We start from the raw sequence: 21,317 nt of genomic DNA, 5'->3' as shown, positions 1-21,317 counted from the left end.
AGGAAATTAAAACCTTTACTAACTGACAAACTTCAGAACAGTCTTGTAAGCACTAATATTTGCTAGCACAGACTACTGTAATGCCCTTCTCCTAGGATTACCATGCACAACAATAAGACCACTGCAAAACTCTGCCGCAAGAGTACTTGCTGGTAAACGATAAAACGATCACATTACCGAAACTCTAGCAGACCTACACTGACTACCCATCGAATACAGAGTTCAATTCAAAACACTTTGCACAATACATAAATTAATACACGATGAAAAAGCAGAATGGCTGAACACAGCACTACGTGTCCATGTGCCACATAGAAACCTCAGATCTGCTAACAAAGCACTCCTAACCATCCCTTCAGTTAAAACAGCTAGACTAACCCAAGTTAGAGAACGGGCCTTATCCCTAGCTGGACCAATACTATGGAACACCATGCCCTTAGAAGTTAGACTATAGAGAGATTTTAAATTATTGAAAAACCGGGCTTTTTAAGGAAGCATTTTACAAAGCGAGCGATTGATAGTGGAATATGAAACCTGGCAGCAGCACCTTTCTGCTCAATAAGAGTTATATTAAAACAAAACATAATCCCGATAGTTTATATATGCAATTAAAACTGAGAAGCATAGAAAAAGGACAAGATCTTTAACATTTTGCAAATAGTCTTTATTACGAAACTGTTACTGGACTTTAATGGCACTTTTAGATAGTATTAACTTATACAACTTTCAAAGATGTATAAGTTAATACTATGTGCCTCACTGTAAACCGTTGTGATGGTATACTACCTAATGACGGTATAGAAAAGATTTTAAATAAAGAACATATCTTTGTCCCGATAGGTGCCCACCTGAGTGCTAGTGATCATCAGACGCTGAGCTTTGAGAGAGAAGTCACACGAAGGTCAAAGTCCTGGATCTCAGAAGTAGAGACTTTGTTAAAATGGGGAGGTACCGGGAGGAGGAGCTGGAAGACTGGGTGATGTGAAGCAGCGAGCCAAATTAACAGGCGCTGTTATAAAGGCAACAAATCTTTGTGTAAGAGGAGGAAATAAAAGTAAGAGGAAAAGGAAACTGATCTGGTTCTCCAGAGAAAAGATAAAGGCACAAAGATCAGCCTTCAAAAACTACAAAGGAACTAAGAGGAACAAAGCGAGGAACATCTAGTGAGGCTGAAATGAATGAGAATAGCAAAATTTGAATGAAAAGGAGGATCACAAAGAAGTAACTAAGGTGAGAAACCATTTTTGAGATATAACCGAGAGGAGGAAGGCCAGAGATGGTGGTGAAGATTAAAAGGAGACCAGGCTCATTGTGTGGAGAAAGATGAGGAAAAGGCAGAAATATTAAACCAATACTTGTTCAGTGTTGACCAAAGAAGACCCTGAAGGAAGATCGTTGCTGGTTGGCAAGAGGTAAGGATGGGAGTGGGGTAGATGTCCGGCCCCCCCCCCCCCCCCCCCCCCCCCCATTTACAGAAGAGAGCATTTGGGTGGAACGAGGAAACATGGACAAGGCCCTGGGGCCGGATGAGGTGCGTCCCAGGATACTGAGGGAGCTCAGAGCTGCTGCTGGATGCACTGAAATCCCTGCAAGCAGGCGAGGTGTCACCGCATTGGAGAGAGGCAGCTGTGGTCCCACTTCACAAGAGTGGGAGCAGAGAGGAGGCTGGAAATTACAGGCCACTTAGCCTCATCTCAGTGGTATGAAAATTAATGGGGACGCTGCTGAAGGAAAGGATCGTGACCTATCTACAATCCAAGGGTCACAGGATCAGAGGCAACATTAGTTTTATCAGAGAAAATGCGTGACAAACTAATCTTACTGATTTTGATTGGATGACTAGAGAATTAGATCATGGATGAGCACTTGATGTGAATTTCAGCAAAGCTTTTGGCATGTTCCCACATAGGAGGCCCATAAACAAAATGAGAAGCCTAGGAGCGGGTCCCAAGTTGGTTAACTGAGAGGTGACAGCGAGTGGTGCTAAATGGACTTACTGAGGAGTGTTGAGTGGAGCCTCAGGGAGTGGGTCCAGGGCTGGTTCTGTTCAATATATCTGAGTGACATAGTGGAAGGGTTAGAAGGAAAGGTTTGCCTTTTGGTGGATGACACTAAGATCTGCAAGAGATGGGACATACTCAGTGCCGTGCAGAGTCATGCATTGGGGGAGCAGAAATCCAAAGGAGCTCTGTGATTGTGGGGGTGAGTGGACCAGGAAAGAGACCTCAGGGTGATAGTGTCTGATCTGAAGGCGGTGACGTAAGGCAGAAGAATGCTGGGCTGCATAGAGAGAGAGAGGACTAGGCAGCAGGGAAAAGGTGGTGGTGATGCCCTTGTACAGGTCATGGTGAGGCCTCACCTAGAGCACCGTATTCAGTTCTGGAGACACAGACAGGATGGAAGTGGTCCAGAGAAAGGTGACCAAAATGGGGTGTGGTCTGCATCAGAAGACGTATGGGATGAGACTGATACAGAATTTTAAATACCTGAAGTATTGTAACGATGTACAAAAATCAAACCTTTTCCAGTGGAAAAGAAAGTGATAGAGCTAGGGGTCACAATACGGAGAGCCAAGGGGTAAGCTTGGGACCAGCGTCAGGAAATATTTCTTCACAAAAGGCTGGTGGATGCATGCATGACCTCCCGGGAAGGGAATGGGAATGGAATTCAGAAAAGCATGGAAACAAAGGAACGGAGCAGACTGGATGGACCACGTGGGTCTTGCAGCCTCTGCTTGTACAGCAGGGACAGGTCAGACCAGTAAGGAAATCTGCTTTTTACCCAGCGAGAGTGGGTGAGACGGGTGCGTGCCTGAAACCCACAGTATTTCTCGTTCATCGCTAGCCTTTGCATTCAGACCGTGGCTCCTGGAGTGGTCACCTCCCTCCCTCGTGATAAGTCCTTCTGAGAACCTGCAGTTGCAGCTTTGGGTCTCCCACATCATAACGGAAAGAAACCCACACACAGAGCAAGGATAGCGAGACTGCAGGGGCTGCCCCTCAGTTTCAGATCAGTGCCTCACCATTCAAGCACATTTTCAAGCTCCCGTGAGGGAGGTTTCCAGACGTGGGACGAGCAGCGTGGGGTCTGGGATTTTATCACAGTCTTACACCCAGTGGAATGTTCCGCTGCATTCCGAGTGCTCCCATTGGCTGGGGCGCGGGGCGTTAATGCGCTGATGTGTCTGGGCGGTATCTGCTTGGTATTGATTGTATAGGATGAAATTTTAATTCTGATAGAAAGGCCATCAGTTTCTCAATAAGTGTGTTTATATTCTCTAACTGATATGTGCTGGAACTTCATCGGAGAACATGCAAAGCAGTAAAAGGAGAGGTTGGTTTGGAAGTAAATGAAAGGATGGGTCTTGTTATCACAGGTGTGTGTGGGTGTAAGATAGTAGGCATTTGTTTAGTGGAGGTATATTTGGATATTTACATGTTTGGTAAGGTAGCGAATGGAAGGAGTGAGAAGAAATGTAAAAACTGTAGCAAAAGAGACAGCGAGTTGGAGAGAACATGTATGGAGCATATATGTGTGTGGAGAGGGGGATGATAGGAGAATGTAGGTGCTATGTGAGTCTTGGAGGGTGCTCGTGTCTGTGTAGGGAGCTAGACGTTCAGAGGGGGAGGGGGGAGGCAGAGTGTGTGTGTGTTGGGAGAAGGACTGCAGATGGGGAATGTATGTCTGTGGAGTATCATGAGGTGTGTATGTTGTGTGTATTAGGAAGGGGAAAGGGGGGTGGTGTCAAAGTGGAGGAGCAGTCAGGAGCGTGTGAATGGGGGAATGAATGTGTGGATAGTGGAGAAGAATGGGAGAGGGGTGTGTGTGCTGTTGAGGAGTGGAGAGGATGAATGTGTGTGTGGGAGGAGGGCAGGTGGAGCCTGGGTGTTAGTGTCTTGAGTGTGTGTGGATGAGAGAGGAGTTTAGAAGGAGAGAGTGTGTGTGTGTGTGTGTGTGTGTGTAGGAGTTTGTAGGCAGGGTATGAGTGTGGAATGAGTGACCGTGGCAGTGAAATAAAGTGGAAAAGCATCCTTACAACAGCAGGTTTTGGATGTATGTAGAGACCGATACACTGAGGGAGCATTTTTGGAGGGGGAGGGCACATACCACAGCAAGTAATGGTGGATCCGGCTTGTGTCGGTTGTGGTATATTTGTGTACCATGACCTGTGATCAGCTGGGAGCTTTCCCCGTAGATGAGTGAATGCTTTTCCCTGGAGATATTTATTGAAGGGGAGCAGACACTCACACTCACCCCTTCATTCCCTGCTGACATTGTGGACGTCTGAATGGTTCTCTGCATTGAGTGGGGTCATCCCTTCCAACATAGCCGCTCAGTAAAGACGAGACGATGCATTTCTCTGCAGCTTCCAGTACCGGTCAGTGAAAGGAAGGCCACGCATGATGCCCCAGCTGCTGAGAGAAGGGGTACTGAATATAAAACCTCTTGCTGAATTGCAGTGTTCTTGTGCCCTAAGCTATGAGTCCAAAAATTAGACAGTACACAGTGCTGACCTTCACTTCCTGCCAGCAGACCCAGCCGGCCAAGCACATTATATTCAGAGAGAGAAGAGTTTGCATGCGTCATGCAGATGAGGGTTTTCTGCTTTACATTCATAAAGGGCCGGATTTTAAAAGGCTTACGCGTGTAAAGCCCCGGGGCTTGCAAAAAGGGGAGGGGGCAGGGTTGGAGGCTCCAGGCACAGTGGCATTTGCCATTTGATCGCAGGCCACAAAAGGTAAGATAAAGGGCAGGGGGTGTTAGAGTAGGGCTGGGGGGGGGAGGTCAGGCTATGGGAGAGAACGGGGGAAGGTGGCGCGGCTCGGCTCGGTGCGCGCATGTTATAAAATCGGGAGTACATGTGCGCGCACCGGGTAGTGCGCACACATGTATGTCACACGCACTCCTTTTAAAATGTACCCCAAAGGATTTTATTTACTGAAAACATAGGTTTGACTTCAGCTGGATTCATTTTCTGGCTGGGGAATATGACTCTGCAGTTTAAAGAAGGAAAATAGAGATTTATGGCCTAATTCAGTAAGGTCCCTTCTAACAGCACAGAAGGTGAGGAGAGTCTAAGTGAAGAAGCCGGCCCTACCTCTCCTGGAAATGTGGAAATGTGACATTGCCAGCCCTACCTCTCCTGGAAATGTGGAAATGTGACATTGCCAGCCCTACCTCTCCTGGAAATGTGGAAATGTGACATTGCCAGCCCTACCTCTCCTGGAAATGTGGAAATGTGACATTGCCAGCCCTACCTCTCCTGGAAATATGGAAATGTGACATTACCCACTCGATTACATTCCAGGCCTGAAAGCAAAGCATTATAAATAGCTTAGAGATGTGGTGTGTCAGGATGTTATACCTATGATTGGATGTTTGCTACAGAGCCCGCAGGCTGAGGGAGGGGGTGAAAGACCAGGCAGAGACGGTGCTGGGAGGGAGCAGGGGAGGAGAGACGGGGCTGGCACTCCACAGGGCTATTTACATGCTGGTTTCTAGGGGTGAACACTGAATTAACTAATGACATAACCCTGCCTTCATTGTATCTGCTGGTCATGTGTGGACCAGACCACAAACTCTGGGTACCTCCTCCCCCCTAAGAGCCTTAATCTGGTACTGCCTTGATTTAATTCTTTAATCACCGGATCAAAGTAATGATCAGATGAGTTTCACACCATCTTCCTCTGGTCCTGCAATGTGCTCTGTTCTTCACTATCACTTCCTGCACTAGAGTCTCCATTCATTTTCCCACCAGCCTATGGTTTCCAGCCTCCTCTGTTACCACTTTTATGAAGACAGGCCACACTCCCTTCTCCTAGGACAAGCAGGATGGAAGTCCTCACAGACGGGTGACATCATCAGATGGAGCTGAGCATGGAAAACTTTTGTCAAAGTTTCTAAAAGTTTGACTGGCACACTGAGCGTCCCCAGCCTGCCACTGTCCATGCGGGGTCTCCCTTCAATCTCTTTCTTTCCATGGTGTTAGTTGCCTTGCTGTTTGGAGCTCTGCTCTTGTACAATTTGTTTTGGCAAACATTTTTCCCGTTCTTCATCATCTGGTTCCCCTTTCTCCAGTCAGTGTCCCTTCTACAGTGTGTTTGTTTATTTATTTATTTCTTCCTAGCTGTCTCTTCCTGGCGTATCACTACTCGGGGGCCGCCAGCCATCGACCAATTGGCAGATATTTTTCATGGTGTCATCTGGTTTTTGGCGGTGCCCGCAGACAATGTCAATTACCGATCCATACGAGGTTTGCTTCCTCTGCCTAGGGGCATCGCACGATGTCCGAGGGTGTCAGCTATGCGATCAATGACCCCCAAGGGGCAGTCATGCTTGGCTGGATAAGATGGAGAAACTCTTTGGTTCCGAAAAGTTTACTCCATCCACGCCAGCATTGGAGAGGTCAATGCCTGGGGGCCAAGGGGAACCTCAGTATACTCTGTCCCTATCTACTCCCCCGGCAGGTTCGTCCAGGGAAAGAGGGGCTGGTAATAGGCCATTCCCGATGTCGATGCTCTTGAAAACATCGGGATTTTAAGTTTCCTCAGCACCGGGGAAAGACTGGGCCGAGTATTACGAGAAATCCCACAATTACTGTCTCCGGTCGCCGTTGGCACACAGCGCTGGTGCTGCCACTGAAGTGACCCTGTGGTGAGGAGGCCCCATCCTCTGACAGACCCAGGAGTCGTCTCAGGTGTTCCCCCCTGATATTGGTGCCAGGCTCCGAGGAAGTTCCAGTGACTCCTCATCCCCCTTCATAAGTCCTAGGAGTTGGACCGCAGGGTACAGAGTGTGGTGCTCCGAGCCCTGCAGGGAATCAAATGTCTCCGGCACCGGCCCCCATACCGGTGCTGGATCCTGCGCCAGCTCTATTGGAGTCCCTGTTCAAGTGTCTGGATGTTCTTCCGATGCGACCTGTGCCAGGGGGTCCTCAATTCCCCAACGGCCACCGATGCTGCTCTCTTGGAGCGATCTCCATTATTGGGTCCTCTGAGGAGGATTTGTTGCAGCCACAGGCACCATCAGATCCCTTGGTCCCAAGGCCACAGCTCCCCCAAGCCGTAGTCTGGGCCATCTGGAACCTCATTGCCATTGGTGCCCTTGCCATCCTCAAGGCCACCAGTGCCTTCCAGGGACCTTAGCAAGGAAGAGGGCCCATATGACCCCTGGTGAGATGATACTTCGGAGACTTCCTCTGTGGACTCCGGTGATCTCCTATTGGAACCTTTGCTACCAGATGAAAGGTGTAGGTCTCCCCAGAAGATCTCTCCTTTGAAATGGCAGAAATATTAAACAAATACTTCAGCTCTGTGTTCACTAAAGAAGACCCTGGAGAAGGACCATCTCTACACAACAAGAAACTGGAGGGAAGTGGAATAGATGAAAATCCTTTTACAGTAGAAAATGTATGGGAAGAGCTAAAGAATCTGAAAGTGGACAAAGCCATGGGGCCTGATGGGATTCATCCAAGGATACTGAGGGAGCTCAGATGTGCTGGTGGGTCTGCTGTGTGACGATCTCCATCATGGCATCTCTGCCATGATGGAGATCGTCTCTCCATCATGGCAGAGATGCCATGATGGAGAGACGATCTGGAGGCTCGTCTCTCCATCATGGCATCTCTGCAGGTCTCCCTGTCCTGGTAGGAGAATCTCTCCAATCTGGAGCAGGAAACCAGTTTTCAGGCTGCCCCACCTCAGGTAGTACTTACCACTGATGCCTTCCCCCCCCCCCCCCCCCCCACGGTTGGGGGGCCTATGTGGACAACTTCTGCATGCAGGGTCAGTGGATGGCTCAGGAATCTGTCAGATAAACTTCCTGGAGCTTCGGGAGATTCATTACGCTCTTTGGGTTTTTCAGGACCGCTTGTCCCACAAGCCAGAGCTGATTTGGACACACAATCAGGTAGCAATGTGGTACATCAATGAACAGGAGGCACTGGTTCATTCCTCCTCTGTCAGGAGGCGATACAGATTTGGTCCTGGGCTCTGTCACAGGGCATGTGCCCGAGAGCGATGTACCTAGTCAGAAGAATGAACTTGCTGGTGGACTGCCTGAGCCATACATTTCAGCCACATGAATGGTCCTTGAATCCAGCCTGGATCTTCCACCTGTGAGGAACTCCAAATGTGGATCTCTTTGCCTCCCCCTGCAACTGCAAGGTCAGCAACTTCTTTTCTGCATTCAGGACAGACGGACTTCCAGCCTCAGACACCTTTGCCCAACAATAAGGCAGAGGTCTCCTGTACATTTATCCTCTTCTGCTGATCATGAAGACTCTCTTGAAGCTCCAGCAAGACCAGGGGACCATGATTCTTGTAGCCCCTTATTAGCCCAGCTAGGTCTGGATCCCGCTCCTTCAGGATCTGTCAGAGAACCCATCCATCTGGTGACCTCTCCCGATCTAATCACACAGGATCGGGGATGACTGCACTATCCAAACCTCCGAGCATTATCCTTATCAGCCTAGATGTTGAGCGCCTAGTCCTTCAGTCCCTGGACCTGACGACGTGTCTTAGGTGCTGGTAGCTTCCAGGAAGTCTTACCAACTGACATGGAGAAGGTTTTCCATCTGCCGCAAGGGACATAGTTTAGATCTATTCACCTGCCCCACGCTGATGTTCTTGAACTATTTGTGGCACCTTTCCAAGGCTGGGCTTAAAACTCTCAGTCAGGGTTGACCTGAGCGCTGTCAGTTCATACCATCAAGGTGTTGCTGGCACGCCCAACTCTGTTCAGCCCATAGTAAGAACATAAGAAATTGCCATACTGGGTCAGACCAAGGGTCCATCAAGCCCAGTATCCTGTTTCCAACAGAGGCCGAACCTGGCAATTACCCAAACACTAAGAAGATCCCATGCTATTGATGCCAGTAATAGCAGTGGCTGTAAACCGTTGTGATGGTATTTAACTTAATGACGGTATAGAAATTTTTTAAATAAATAAAATAAACTTGATTAATAGCCGTTAATGGACTTCTCCTCCAAGAATTATCCAAACCTATTTTGAACCCAGCTACACTAACTGCACTAACCACATCCTCTGGCAACAAATTCCAGAGCTTTATTGTGCATTGAGTGAAAAAGAATTGTCTCAGATTAGTCTTAAATGTGCTACTTGCTAACTTCATGGAGTGCCCCCTAGTCCTTCTATTATTCAAAAGTGTAAATAACTGATTCACATCTAATCGTTCTAGACCTCTCATGATTTTGTATTTATTTGTAGAGTTTTAAATACCGTTATTCGGTAGAGCCATCATAATTGTTTAAAAATATGCAATTAGCATACAATCAAATGGAGTTAACATGGTAGTTGGGAACAGTAGAGTATTGTGAACAGTAAACATTTTTTCTTAGTAGTTGAATAACAGAATAGTGAGGAGAACATTTTTAATGAATCAAGTGAGAGAGCAGGGAGGGGTGAAAAAGGAGGGTACATCAGGAGAGCATGAAGAGGAGGATTGTGCTTGCGAGTTCTGTTGAGGGCTGGGATGATCAGGTGTCAGAATAGAGTTTGCGGAATAAAAATGTTTTTAGGTCTTTTTTAAATGTTTTCAGGATGTGCTGGGTCCTCAGTTCTTTGGGTAGGGTGTTCCAAATATTGGGGGAGGCAATGGAAAATGCTCTCTCTCGTGTAGTTGAAAGATGAGCGTCTCTTAAGGTGGGGATGTTTAGGAATCCTGCGTTGTTAGAGCGTAGGTTTCTTTGTGGGTTTTGGGGGGTTATGATTAAGCCTTTTAGTCCATGAAGATCATCATTTAGGATTTTATGAATGATGGTCATTGATTTGTAGGTAATTCGTGAAGAGGATAAAATGGGTGTTATGTGTTCGTTTCTTTTTTTTTCCTGTAAGGATTCTGGCAGCTGAATTCTGCAGTATTTGGAGTAGTTTGAGGGATGATAAGTGATTCCAATAAGTAATGAGTTGCAGTAATCGAAGTGGAGAAAATAAGCAGCTGCAGGACGGTTTTGTAGACCTCTATCATAATCCCCCCTCAGCCTTCTCTTCTCCAAGCTGAACAGCCCTAACCTCTTCAGCCTTTCCTCATAGGGGAGTTGTTCCATTCCCCTTATCATTTTGGTTGCCCTTCTCTGTACCTTCTCCATCACAATTATATCTTTTTTGAGATGAGGCGACCAGAATTGTACACAGTATTCAAGGTGCGGTCTCACCATGGAGCGATACAGAGGCATTATGACATTTTCCGTTCTATTAACCATTCCCTTCCTAATAATTCCTAACATTCTGTTTGCTTTTTTGACTGCTGCAGCACACTGAGCCGACGATTTCAATGTGTTATCTACTATGACACCTAGATCTTTCTTGGGTTGTAGCACCTAATATGGGACCTAACATCGTGTAACTACAGCAAGGGTTACTTTTCCCTATATGCGTCACCTTGCACTTGTCCACATTAAATTTCATCTGCCATTTGGATGCCCAATTTTCCAGTCTTGCAAGGTCCTCCTGTAATGTATCATACTCTGCTTGTGATTTAATTACTCTGAATAATTTTGTATCTGCAAATTTGATTACCTCATTCATTGTATTCATTTCCAGATCATTTTATAAATATATTGAAAAGCACTGGTCCAAGTACAGATCCCTGAGGTACTCCACAGTTTACTCTTTTCCACTGAGAAAATTGCCCATTTAATCCTCCTCTGTTTCCTGTCTTTTAGCCAGTTTGTAATCCACGAAAGGACATCGCCTCCTATCCCATGACTTTTTACTTTTCCTAGCAGCCTCTCATGAGGAACTTTATCAAACGTCTTCTGAAAATCGAAATACACTGCATCTACTGGTTCACTTTTATCCACATGTTTATTAACCGGCAAGACTTCCCTTGGGTAAATCCATGTTGACTGTGTCCCATTAAATCATGTCTTTCTATATGCTCTACGATTTTGATCTTGAGAATAGTTTCCACTATTTTACCCGGCACTGAAGTCAGGCTCACTGGTCTATAGTTACCCGGATCGCCCCTGGAGCCTTTTTTAAATATTGGGGTTACATTGGCCACCCTCCAGTCTTCAGGTACAATGGATGATTTTAATGATAGGTTACAAATTTTAACTAATAGATCAGAAATTTCATTTTTGAGTTCCTTCAGTACCCTGGGGTGTATACCATCCGGTCCAGGTGATTTACTACTCTTTAGTTTGTCAATCTGGCCTACTACATCTTCCAGGTTCACAGTGATTTCGTTCAGTTCGTCTGACTCATCACCCCTGAAAACTATCTCCGGAACTGGTATCTTCCCAACATCCTCATTAGTAAACACGGAGGCAAAGAATTCATTTAGTCTTTCTGCAATGGCCTTTTCTTCCCTAAGAGCCCCTTTAACCCCTCTCATCTAATGGTCCAACAGACTCCCTCACAGGTTTCTTGCTTTGGATATATTTTAAAAAAATTTTATTTTGAGTTTTTGCATTTACAGCCAACATCATTTCAGTTTTGGCAGTTTGAGAGTGGAGAATGTAAAGAAACCCTGAATGGCAGAGCAGTTTCCTTGCTGTAACTCTGTACTTAAATGACTATACCTGATTTGACCAGCATATACCTAAAACTCTATGAATATTTACTGGCATGACATACTGGCATAAAATGCCCTATTATCTGTTGCATGATTATATTATTGTGAAATCGATCCTTTGTAAACCGTTGTGATGGTGATACCGAACGACGGTATATAAAACTCGATAGATAAATAAACCTCTTTCAGTTCTCCTCCATTCTCCCAGCTGCCAACGCTTCCAGGACTGTGACCTGTGTGTGCCTCCTCCGACCCGAGTCCAGACTTACTGACGGTCACTGACAGGGGCTCCCCCGGACATCAGTGTGAAGTACCAGGGCAGCACGGCCCCTTCCCCAGGTGACCTCCTAACTAAGATAAAAGGGACCGGGTCTGGGGGTCACAAAGCATCTGGGGAGAGCCTGGGAGCTCTGGCAATTCTTACTCTGCCTTACAAAATATAAACAGGTAGTAAATCAGTGCCTGTGGCAGCCTCCATCCTCCCCTGTCTCCCAGTGGGGGAAAAGGAAGCAAAGGTTGCAGGGTGGCAGAAACTCCCTCAGGGGCTGCAATGCCATTTGTGTGAGGAAAGGCCCTGTAAGGTGTCCAGGATCCCTGCTCATAGGGGATGTTCCAGTCCACATCTCATGGCTTGAAGTCTCCCCACTTCATTCCCAGCTGTCGGATGCCTTCAGCCAGATCTGGCTGCAGTTTGTGCCCCTGAAACGCAGGCCTGCACACCACCTTGAAAGGTGCTCCTGCAATTCTCACAGGTCTGCCTGAGCTTTCACAACTTGGAGTAATGTGTGTCCTCTGCAGATTTTATCAGCTCACTCAGTGCCTCCTTTTCCAATGAATAAACTGAATGGCACAGCTTCCAGTATGGATCAGTGGGGAACTGCACTTATTCACCTCGCTCCATTGGGAAAACTGACCATTTAGTGCTAACCGCTGTCCCCTGTCCTTTTAACCAGGTACTCATCTACAGTGGGGATGCTGCCTCCTGTCCCATGACTTTGTAATTTCCTGAGGAGTCTCATGAGGGACTTTCTCAAATGCCTTCTGCAGAGTTGTGTGTGTGTGTGTGGGGGGGGGGGGGGGGGTGTAATTTATAGAGGCTCCACCCCGATAGTGCTTTCCGCACTGTGTGTCTGGGATAGGTTTCTGAGTGGGGGGGGGGGGTAAGGTTTAGAGGCCCCCCCGCCCCAGTTCCCAGGGCCAGCGGAACCACTAGGCGAGCTAGGCCTGTGCCTAGGGTGCCGAGACTTAGGGGGCGCCGCGGCAGGCAGCAGAATTTTGAAAGGGCAAAAAGTAACCTTTCAAAATTCTGCCAGCCCCCGACTCACCCTGCCACCCCACCAATGCCGCCCCTCCTTGGTGGTCCAACGGAGGGCCCGGGAGCGATCTGCCACTCCTGGGGACTCTGCTGCCACTAAGCAAAATGGTGCCGATGACGTTTAGCTCCTACCATGTGACAGGGACCAACCAATGGCACCGGTAGCCCCTGTCACATGGTAGGGGCTGAAGGCCACCGGCGCCATTTTGCTTAGTGGCAGCAGAGTCCCCAGGAGCAGCAGATCGCTCCCAGGCCCTCCGTTAGACCACAAGGGGGGGGGGGGCGTCGGGAGGGTGGCACTGGCGGGGAGGCAGGGCGAGTCGGGGGCTGGCTGCCTGCCGCGGTGCCCTCTAAGTCTCGGCGGCTGGTCTCCAGCTGCACCGATCTTCCTTTCTTCGGCCACATGATCAGCTAGACCGGCTGCGCTGATATTCTTTCTGTGTTTGTATATGATGTGTATGTGAGAAAGGAATGGCACTTGTGTGTGTGTGAGAAAGGAATGGCGCGCGTGTGTGTGTGTGTGTGTATATGATGCGTGTGTGAGAGAGGAATGGCGCGTGTGTGTGTGTGAGAGAGGAATGGTGCTTCTGTGTGTGTGTGTATATGATGCGTATGTGAGAAAGGAATGGCGTGCGTGTGTGTGTGTGAGAGAGGAATGGTGCTTCTGTGTGTGTGTGTATATGATGCGTATGTGAGAAAGGAATGGCGTGCGTGTGTGTGTGTGAGAGAGGAATGGTGCTTCTGTGTGTGTGTGTATATGATGTGTATGTGAGAAAGGAATGGCGCGTGTGTGTGTGTGAGAGAGGAATGGTGCTTCTGTGTGTGTGTGTATATGATGTGTATGTGAGAAAGGAATGGCGCGTGTGTGTGTGTGAGAGAGGAATGGTGCTTCTGTGTGTGTGTATATGATGCGTGTGTGAGAAAGGAATGGCGCGTGTGTGTGTGAGAGAGGAATGGTGCTTCTGTGTGTGTGTATATGATGCGTATGTGAGAAAGGAATGGCGCGTGTGTGTGTGTGAGAGAGGAATGGTGCTTCTGTGTGTGTGTGTATATGATGTGTATGTGAGATAGGAATGTGTGTATGAGATATTTACTGAATTGTACTGAATTTTAAGCATCCCTCTTCTGGAAAATAAAATGTAATAAAGTGGGTAGAGACAAATAGTAAAGTAAAAAAAATTAAAGTATTTAAAATATTCATCTCAGCAAAATCACAAATTTAAGATATTGTTGCCAGGTGGTTTTTGTTTTTTTTGTAAGCATAATTTAAGCATGAAGACTAGAATAGTTCCAATCTGAAACGGTTTTGCTTTTTTTTTTTTTTTTTTTTTAAGCCTTTAGAAAATGTATATTTTTAAATGACTAAGACTGGAATCTTCCCATTCAAAAGGGAAGCCGACTAAGGATGTCTTTCTGTTCTATATCTCCCACGTGAATAATCATACACCTGATAGTTTGAAGAAAGATACTTGCTTTATTGCCTGAAAGTGTAAAACAAGAGAAGCTGTAGGGTGTGGGTCACTGTCCCTTGGGAGGACAGAAACTGAAGGAAGGGTGTCATTTCGCCTTCTGATAGGAATGTGGTTTTCTTATTTAACGGTTGGGAGCATCACTTTTAGTAAAAGTGAAAAATTATACAAGTCTGAAAGCAAGGTGGTTCTGTGAGAGTGTATGTGAGACAAGGAGAGTGCTTCTGTATATGTGTGTGGTGTATATGTGAGTCAAGGAGGGTGCTTGTGTGTGTCAATGTGTGTGTGCAAGAGAGATGGAGCATGTTTTTGGCTGGCTTGTGGCTGTGAGAGAGGGCAAGTGTGTGATTGAGCCTGTTTGTGAGATAGAACATGTGTGTGATTGAGAGCTTGTGTGTAAGTAAGAGAGTGTGAGATCATTGTGTGATTGAGAGAGACTGGCCAGAGAGGTGACGTGTGTATGTGTGAGAGAGACTGATCAAGGAGATGATTGGTATGTGTGTGCTTGTGTGTGTGAATGAGAGAGACTGGTTGGAGAGATGATTGATGTGTGAGAGTCAGAAACTGGTCGTGTGTGTGTGTATGTGTGTGTGAGGACAGCTACTGCCGCTTCTGGTGTGGCCTGCAAGGGAAAGAAGTAGGAGAACTGCTGGAAAGGGTAAGTAAAGGTGGCTTTTTAAGTTCATTTTTCTTGATTGACTACCATTTTAATTATTGGGTAGTATGTCATGTGTCTGCTGTTTGAAATATTTTATTGGTGTTTGGTAAAGCTTTCAAAATTTGCATGAGTCTTTAATTATTGGATATTCTATTCATCAGCTGTTTTGAAATTATTTTATTTGTATGGTTTTATAATTATGATGATTTATATATCTTGATTTTATGGATTTGTTTCACAAGGAATGGTGACATTTTTGTTTTTCCATTGTTATACTGTATAGAGTCTGGCGGGATGCGTTTTACAGTTCAGTTTGTCTGCACATTTCTATTTATACTTTTATGTGGCTTTATTCTGTATTTGGTGAGGGTCTGTCTCTGCTCCGTGTGTGTGACCATGATGAGAGATTCTGCTAACATAAGAACATAAGAAAATGCCATACTGGGTCAGACCAAGGGTCCATCAAGCCCAGCATCCTGTTTCCAACAGTGGCCAATCCAGGTCATAGGAACCTGGCAAGTACCCAAAAACTAAGTCTATTCCATGTAACCATTGCTAATGGCAGTGGCTATTCTCTAAGTGAACTTAATAGCAGGTAATGGACTTCTCCTCCAAGAACTTATCCAATCCTTTTTTAAACACAGCTATACTAACTGCACTAACCACATCCTCTGGTAACAAATTCCAGAGTTTAATTGTGCGTTGAGTAAAAAAGAACTTTCTCCGATTAGTTTTAAATGTGCCCCATGCTAACTTCATGGAGTGCCCCCTAGTCTTTCTACTATCCGAAAGAGTAAATAACCGATTCACATCTACCCGTTCTAGACCTCTCATGATTTTAAACACCTCTATCATATCCCCCCTCAGCCGTCTCTTCTCCAAGCTGAACAGTCCTAACCTCTTTAGTCTTTCCTCATAGGGGAGCTGTTCCATTCCCCTTATCATTTTGGTAGCCCTTCTCTGTACCTTCTCCATCGCAATCATCTCTTTTTTGAGATGCGGCGACCAGAATTGTACACAGTATTCAAGGTGCGGTCTCACCATGGAGCGATAGAGGCATTATGACGTTTTCCGTTTTATTCACCATTCCCTTTCTAATAATTCCCAACATTCTGTTTGCTTTTTTGACTGCCGCAGCACACTGAGCCGACGATTTCAATGTGTTATCCACTATGACACCTAGATCTCTTTCTTGGGTTGTAGCACCTAATGTGGAACCCAACATTGTGTAATTATAGCATGGGTTATTTTTCCCTATATGCATTACCTTGCACTTATCCACATTAAATTTCATCTGCCATTTGGATGCCCAATTTTCCAGCCTCACAAGGTCTTCCTGCAATTTATCACAATCTGCTTGTGCTTTAACTACTCTGAACAATTTTGTGTCATCTGCAAATTTGATTATCTCACTCGTCGTATTTCTTTCCAGATCATTTATAAATATATTGAAAAGTAAGGGTCCCAATACAGATCCCTGAGGCACTCCACTGTCCACTCCCTTCCACTGAGAAAATTGTCCATTTAATCCTACTCTCTGTTTCCTGTCTTTTAGCCAGTTTGCAATCCACGAAAGGACATCGCCACCTATCCCATGACTTTTTACTTTTCCTAGAAGCCTCTCATGAGGAACTTTGTCAAACGCCTTCTGAAAATCCAAGTATACTATATCTACCGGTTCACCTTTATCCACATGTTTATTAACTCCTTCAAAAAAGTGAAGCAGATTTGTGAGGCAAGACTTGCCCTGGGTAAAGCCATGCTGACTTTGTTCCATTAAACCATGTCTTTCTATATGTTCTGTGATTTTGATGTTTAGAACACTTTCCACTATTTTTCCTGGCACTGAAGTCAGGCTAACCGGTCTGTAGTTTCCCGGATTGCCCCTGGAGCCCTTTTTAAATATTGGGGTTACATTTGCTATCCTCCAGTCTTCAGGTACAATGGATGATTTTAATGATAAGTTACAAATTTTTACTAATAGGTCTGAAATTTCATTTTTTAGTTCCTTCAGAACTCTGGGGTGTATACCATCCGGTCCAGGTGATTTACTACTCTTCAGTTTGTCAATCAGGCCTACCACATCTTCTAGGTTCACCGTGATTTGATTCAGTCCATCTGAATCTTTACCCATGAAAACCTTCTCCATTACGGGTACCTCCCCAACATCCTCTTCAGTAAACACCGAAGCAAAGAAATCATTTAATCTTTCCGCGATGGCCTTATCTTCCCTAAGTGCCCCTTTAACCCCTCGATCATCTAACGGTCCAACTGACTCCCTCACAGGCTTTCTGCTTCGGATATATTTAAAAAAGTTTTTACTGTGAGTTTTTGCCTCTACTGCCAACTTCTTTTCAAATTCTCTCTTAGCCTGTCTTATCAATGTTTTACATTTAACTTGCCAATGTTTATGCTTTATCCTATTTTCTTCTGTTGGATCCTTCTTCCAATTTTTGAATGAAGATCTTTTGGCTAGAATAGCTTCTTTCACCTCCCCTTTTAACCATGCCGGTAATCGTTTTGCCTTTTTTCCACCTTTCTTAATGTGTGGAATACATCTGGACTGTGCTTCTAGGATGGTATTTTTTAACAATGACCACGCCTCTTTGACATTTTTTACTTTTGTAGCTGCTCCTTTCAGTTTTTTTCTAACAATTTTTCTCATTTTATCAAAGTTTCCCTTTTGAAAGTGTCTATATAGGGATCTATAGCAATTGGGTTTGTTTTGTTTCCTCAGTAGGTGGTGTATTGGTATTGTAGGACCCAGTGTAATATTTACCCTTGCTTTTTCACAGGTAGGATTATTGTTGTTTGAGTTCTTGGTGTTATTACTGTTATGTTACGATGGGATTGCAGTATAGATTTTGAGTGTCTTTTTTGCAAGGTTTTGTGTTAGTTCACAATGTGCCTGGCAGTGGAAGGTGTTTGTGCTGCTGTTACTGTGAGGTGACACCAGAATTTGAAAATATCTTTTACTATGATGAGCTATAAGGGAAACATCCAAGCTCCATTGTTTGGGGGAATTTCAGTGGATGCACAGAGTTACAGAACTGGAGGTGCAGGGTTTATATTGACGTTCCGTCCTTTCCTATATATTCCTGACTTCACTCTCATAGCCATATAGAATTAGTTGACTGAGGCTATCAACATAATTTTATAGTGTGAAACTGGCCAGCTTTTTAAAATTACGCAGAAGACCCTTTGGACTTTTTTATTAACATTTTTTTAAATAACCAATTTTAAAGCAGGATCCATGCTATAGAGGTGGGTGAGATGAAGAAATGTCATTTTGGCTCCCCCCCCCCCCCCCCCACAATTCTGTCTAGAGACGCCACTGATTTTCTGTGACCTTAAGCATTAGTACAAGAAAGATTAAGGGGGGATGCTGGAGAGGCACAAAAATGCATTGGCCCCTGGGCGCCGGAGACCCTTGGTGCGCCACTGGGTGCGAGTCATATGGGGCCGCAAGCGGTGGCAAAGAGGAGTGGAGATTTGGCGGGCCGCGAGCTGTGCCCAACCTGCTCGTGACCCAGAAAACCACATGATCGAGAATGAGGTAGGAATCGGGAGAAGGCTCGCCTAGGGCGCCAAATCCCCTTGCACCGGCCCTGCCAGTCCCACCCCCTGATAGTGCTTATGTCTGGGACAGGTTTGTGAGTGAGGGGGGGGGGGTAAGGTTTAGAGGCCCCCCCCCCAGTCCCACCCCCTGATAGTGCTTATGTCTGGGACAGGTTTGTGAGTGAGGGGGGGGGTAAGGTTTAGAGGCCCCCCCAGTCCCACCCCCTGATAGTGCTTATGTCTGGGACAGGTTTGTGAGTGAGGGGGGGGTAAGGTTTAGAGGCCCCCCCAGTCCCCACCCCCTGATAGTGCTTATGTCTGGGACAGGTTTGTGAGTGAGGGGGGGGGGTAAGGTTTAGAGGCCCCCCCAGTCCCCACCCCCTGATAGTGCTTATGTCTGGGACAGGTTTGTGAGTGAGGGGGGGGGGGTAAGGTTTAGAGGCCCCCCGCTGCCCCAGTCCCACCCCCTGATAGTGCTTATGTCTGGGACAGGTTTGTGAGTGAGGGGGGGGGGTAAGGTTTAGAGGCCCCCCCAGTCCCCACCCCCTGATAGTGCTTATGTCTGGGACAGGTTTGTGAGTGAGGGGGGGGGGGTAAGGTTTAGAGGCCCCCCGCCGCCCCAGTCCCACCCCCTGATAGTGCTTATGTCTGGGACAGGTTTGTGAGTGAGGGGGGGGGGGGGGTAAGGTTTAGAGGCCCCCCCCCAGTCCCATCCCCTGATAGTGCTTATGTCTGGGACAGGTTTGTGAGTGAGGGGGGGGGGGGTAAGGTTTAGAGGCCCCCCCCCAGTCCCATCCCCTGATAGTGCTTATGTCTGGGACAGGTTTGTGAGTGAGGGGGGGGGTAAGGTTTAGAGGCCCCCCCCCAGTCCCACCCCCTGATAGTGCTTATGTCTGGGACAGGTTTGTGAGTGAGGGGGGGGGGTAAGGTTTAGAGGCCCCCCCAGTCCCACCCCCTGATAGTGCTTATGTCTGGGACAGGTTTGTGAGTGGATGTATCGTGACAGAGAGCAGCTGATCCCCCTCACATGCCCCTTCCGGAAATGCAGTGTCCCCATGGACAGACATGCTTACCTAGCACAGGGGCCTTTCTGTTCCTTGCTGTAACACCCCTGGGTATAACGAGCAAGCAGGCCCCCCTCTGACATTCACTGTGCCTTTTAGGTTTCGTTTCTCCACTTAGTCAGGCATTTCCCCTCCCTCTGACGTCTAAGGAGGTTGTAACTGCCACACAGCAGAGTCTGAGCTCAGAAAACAATCCAGGCTGACAGGAAACCATGGGAGGCGGGAGGGCTCCCCACAAGCAAGAGGAGGAATTTCTACCCAAGAAAAGGGGCATCGAGGCTGAGGGAGAATCCATCGGGCAAGGGGCGGATCCCTACGGACTCTGTCTGTGTCAGCAATTTAAACCCGAAAAAGGCATCGGGAATGCAGGCACCTGCAGGAGTGACCGTGGTAAGTAAGAAGAGCTCTCTCTCTCTCTCTGTCAGTAAGTGTGCGAGAGCCGCCCACAGCCTGAGACTCTCAGAGACAGGAGAGGGGCAATGTCTGCTCCCCCTGGTTATGAATTGGGCTCGCAGTGACATTTCTCTTGCATGTTTCCTGTTTTACTGCTTCTGTAGTTTCCTGTGCTTTCTGTTCTGTCTCCTGACCTGATGAGGCTGGAAGAGTTTAATCTCAATGGGAAGACGTCTGTACGCTTATTCTCGGTTAGTTCTATATCTGCTAAGAGGTTTTTTGGGGGCTGGGTTACAATTCCTTTTTTCACTGATCTGAAATTTTCTTGAATTTGTATTCATTTTCTTTATATTTTACAATAGGATTTTTATATTAATTTGTATTGAGTTTTAGTTTGTAAAGTTATTTTCATTTCCTTGTAATCTGTCTCAGATGAATTTGGAGGGTTGGAATAGGAAAATAAGAAACCTATGTTTCCAAAGGAAAAGAACACTGTTTGCATTTTTAAAAACTTTTCCTGATCTTTTCTTCTCCCTTCTCCTTCTGTAGCTCTGTCTCTCTTCCGGCAAGCAGATAACTATAATGAAATCCAAATTAAACAACAAGTGAGCCACTGAAGGCCAGCAACCATAATTCTGATCCTCCTCCAGAAGCCTGTTCCTTTCCTCCACCCTTGGGACCAGCCGCCTGCAGAAAGAAGCAGCCATTGGCCCCATGGGGTGGAAGAAAGGAACAGGTGGCAAGCTTTGTGCACCCTGAAAGAGCAGGAGCAGTGTGGACTGGACCCCCACTGACAAGTATGAGGAGCAACACCTCCCCCCGCAAACGGGAAAGAAAGGGGGCAGCCCAAATTATAAGGCTGCTGCCACCCCCACCAGACAGCGAGCATGTGTGCAAGAGTGGCTGCGTGTGTTTCTGTGTAAAGGTGACAGGTTGTGGAGAAAGTTTGTGTGCCCCTCCCACGACAATCTGTGTACCTGGAAATTAAGTTTCCCGGGTATGGAGAACGGGGGATTTTTAAAAATACTTGGAATTCTTGGATGTTTGATATGTCTGCTGTTTTTGAAATACTTTACTGGAGGTTATATATTCATAAGCGGTTTGGAAATATTTATTCCTTTTATTAGTATGGTTTTATTAATAAAACAACAAGCCTTCCCATAACTACTCACTTCAGCCTTGGTTCTTATCCGCATCATGAGTACTCTATCCAACTTGAGGCCTTCATAGTCCTCCCCTATTTAATGTCCCTGCTTTTCGCCCAAGTTATACAGACCCAATTCTCTATACTTGCTTCACCCATTTTATGTTTATCCAGGTT

At 46.5% G+C, this 21,317-nt stretch overlaps 2 protein-coding genes across 3 annotated transcripts in view; one reads left to right on the top strand and one right to left on the bottom strand.

The window, feature by feature from the left end:
• The window catches only part of LOC115078357 (killer cell lectin-like receptor subfamily B member 1B allele C), a 359,813-nt gene that overhangs the window by 169,809 nt on the left and 168,687 nt on the right, over positions 1-21,317 (bottom strand). For both annotated transcript variants that reach the window (XM_029581260.1, XM_029581261.1), the window contains exon 8: positions 21,212-21,218. The gene's annotated coding sequence lies outside the window, so the exon portion shown is untranslated. The remainder of the gene's footprint in view (positions 1-21,211; positions 21,219-21,317) is intronic.
• Positions 19,449-21,317, top strand: part of LOC115078355 (early activation antigen CD69-like) — a 43,717-nt gene continuing 41,848 nt past the window's right edge. The window contains exon 1 of the mRNA XM_029581259.1: positions 19,449-19,993. Coding sequence (XP_029437119.1) covers positions 19,816-19,993 — 178 coding nt within the window. The 5' untranslated portion in view covers positions 19,449-19,815. The remainder of the gene's footprint in view (positions 19,994-21,317) is intronic.

The sequence above is a fragment of the Rhinatrema bivittatum genome, chromosome 16 (assembly GCF_901001135.1).
Source record: "Rhinatrema bivittatum chromosome 16, aRhiBiv1.1, whole genome shotgun sequence".
NCBI classification, from domain to species: Eukaryota; Metazoa; Chordata; class Amphibia; order Gymnophiona; family Rhinatrematidae; genus Rhinatrema; species Rhinatrema bivittatum.
The sequence above is the reverse complement of the archived record's forward strand: the minus strand, read 5'-3'. Positions and strand labels throughout refer to the sequence as shown.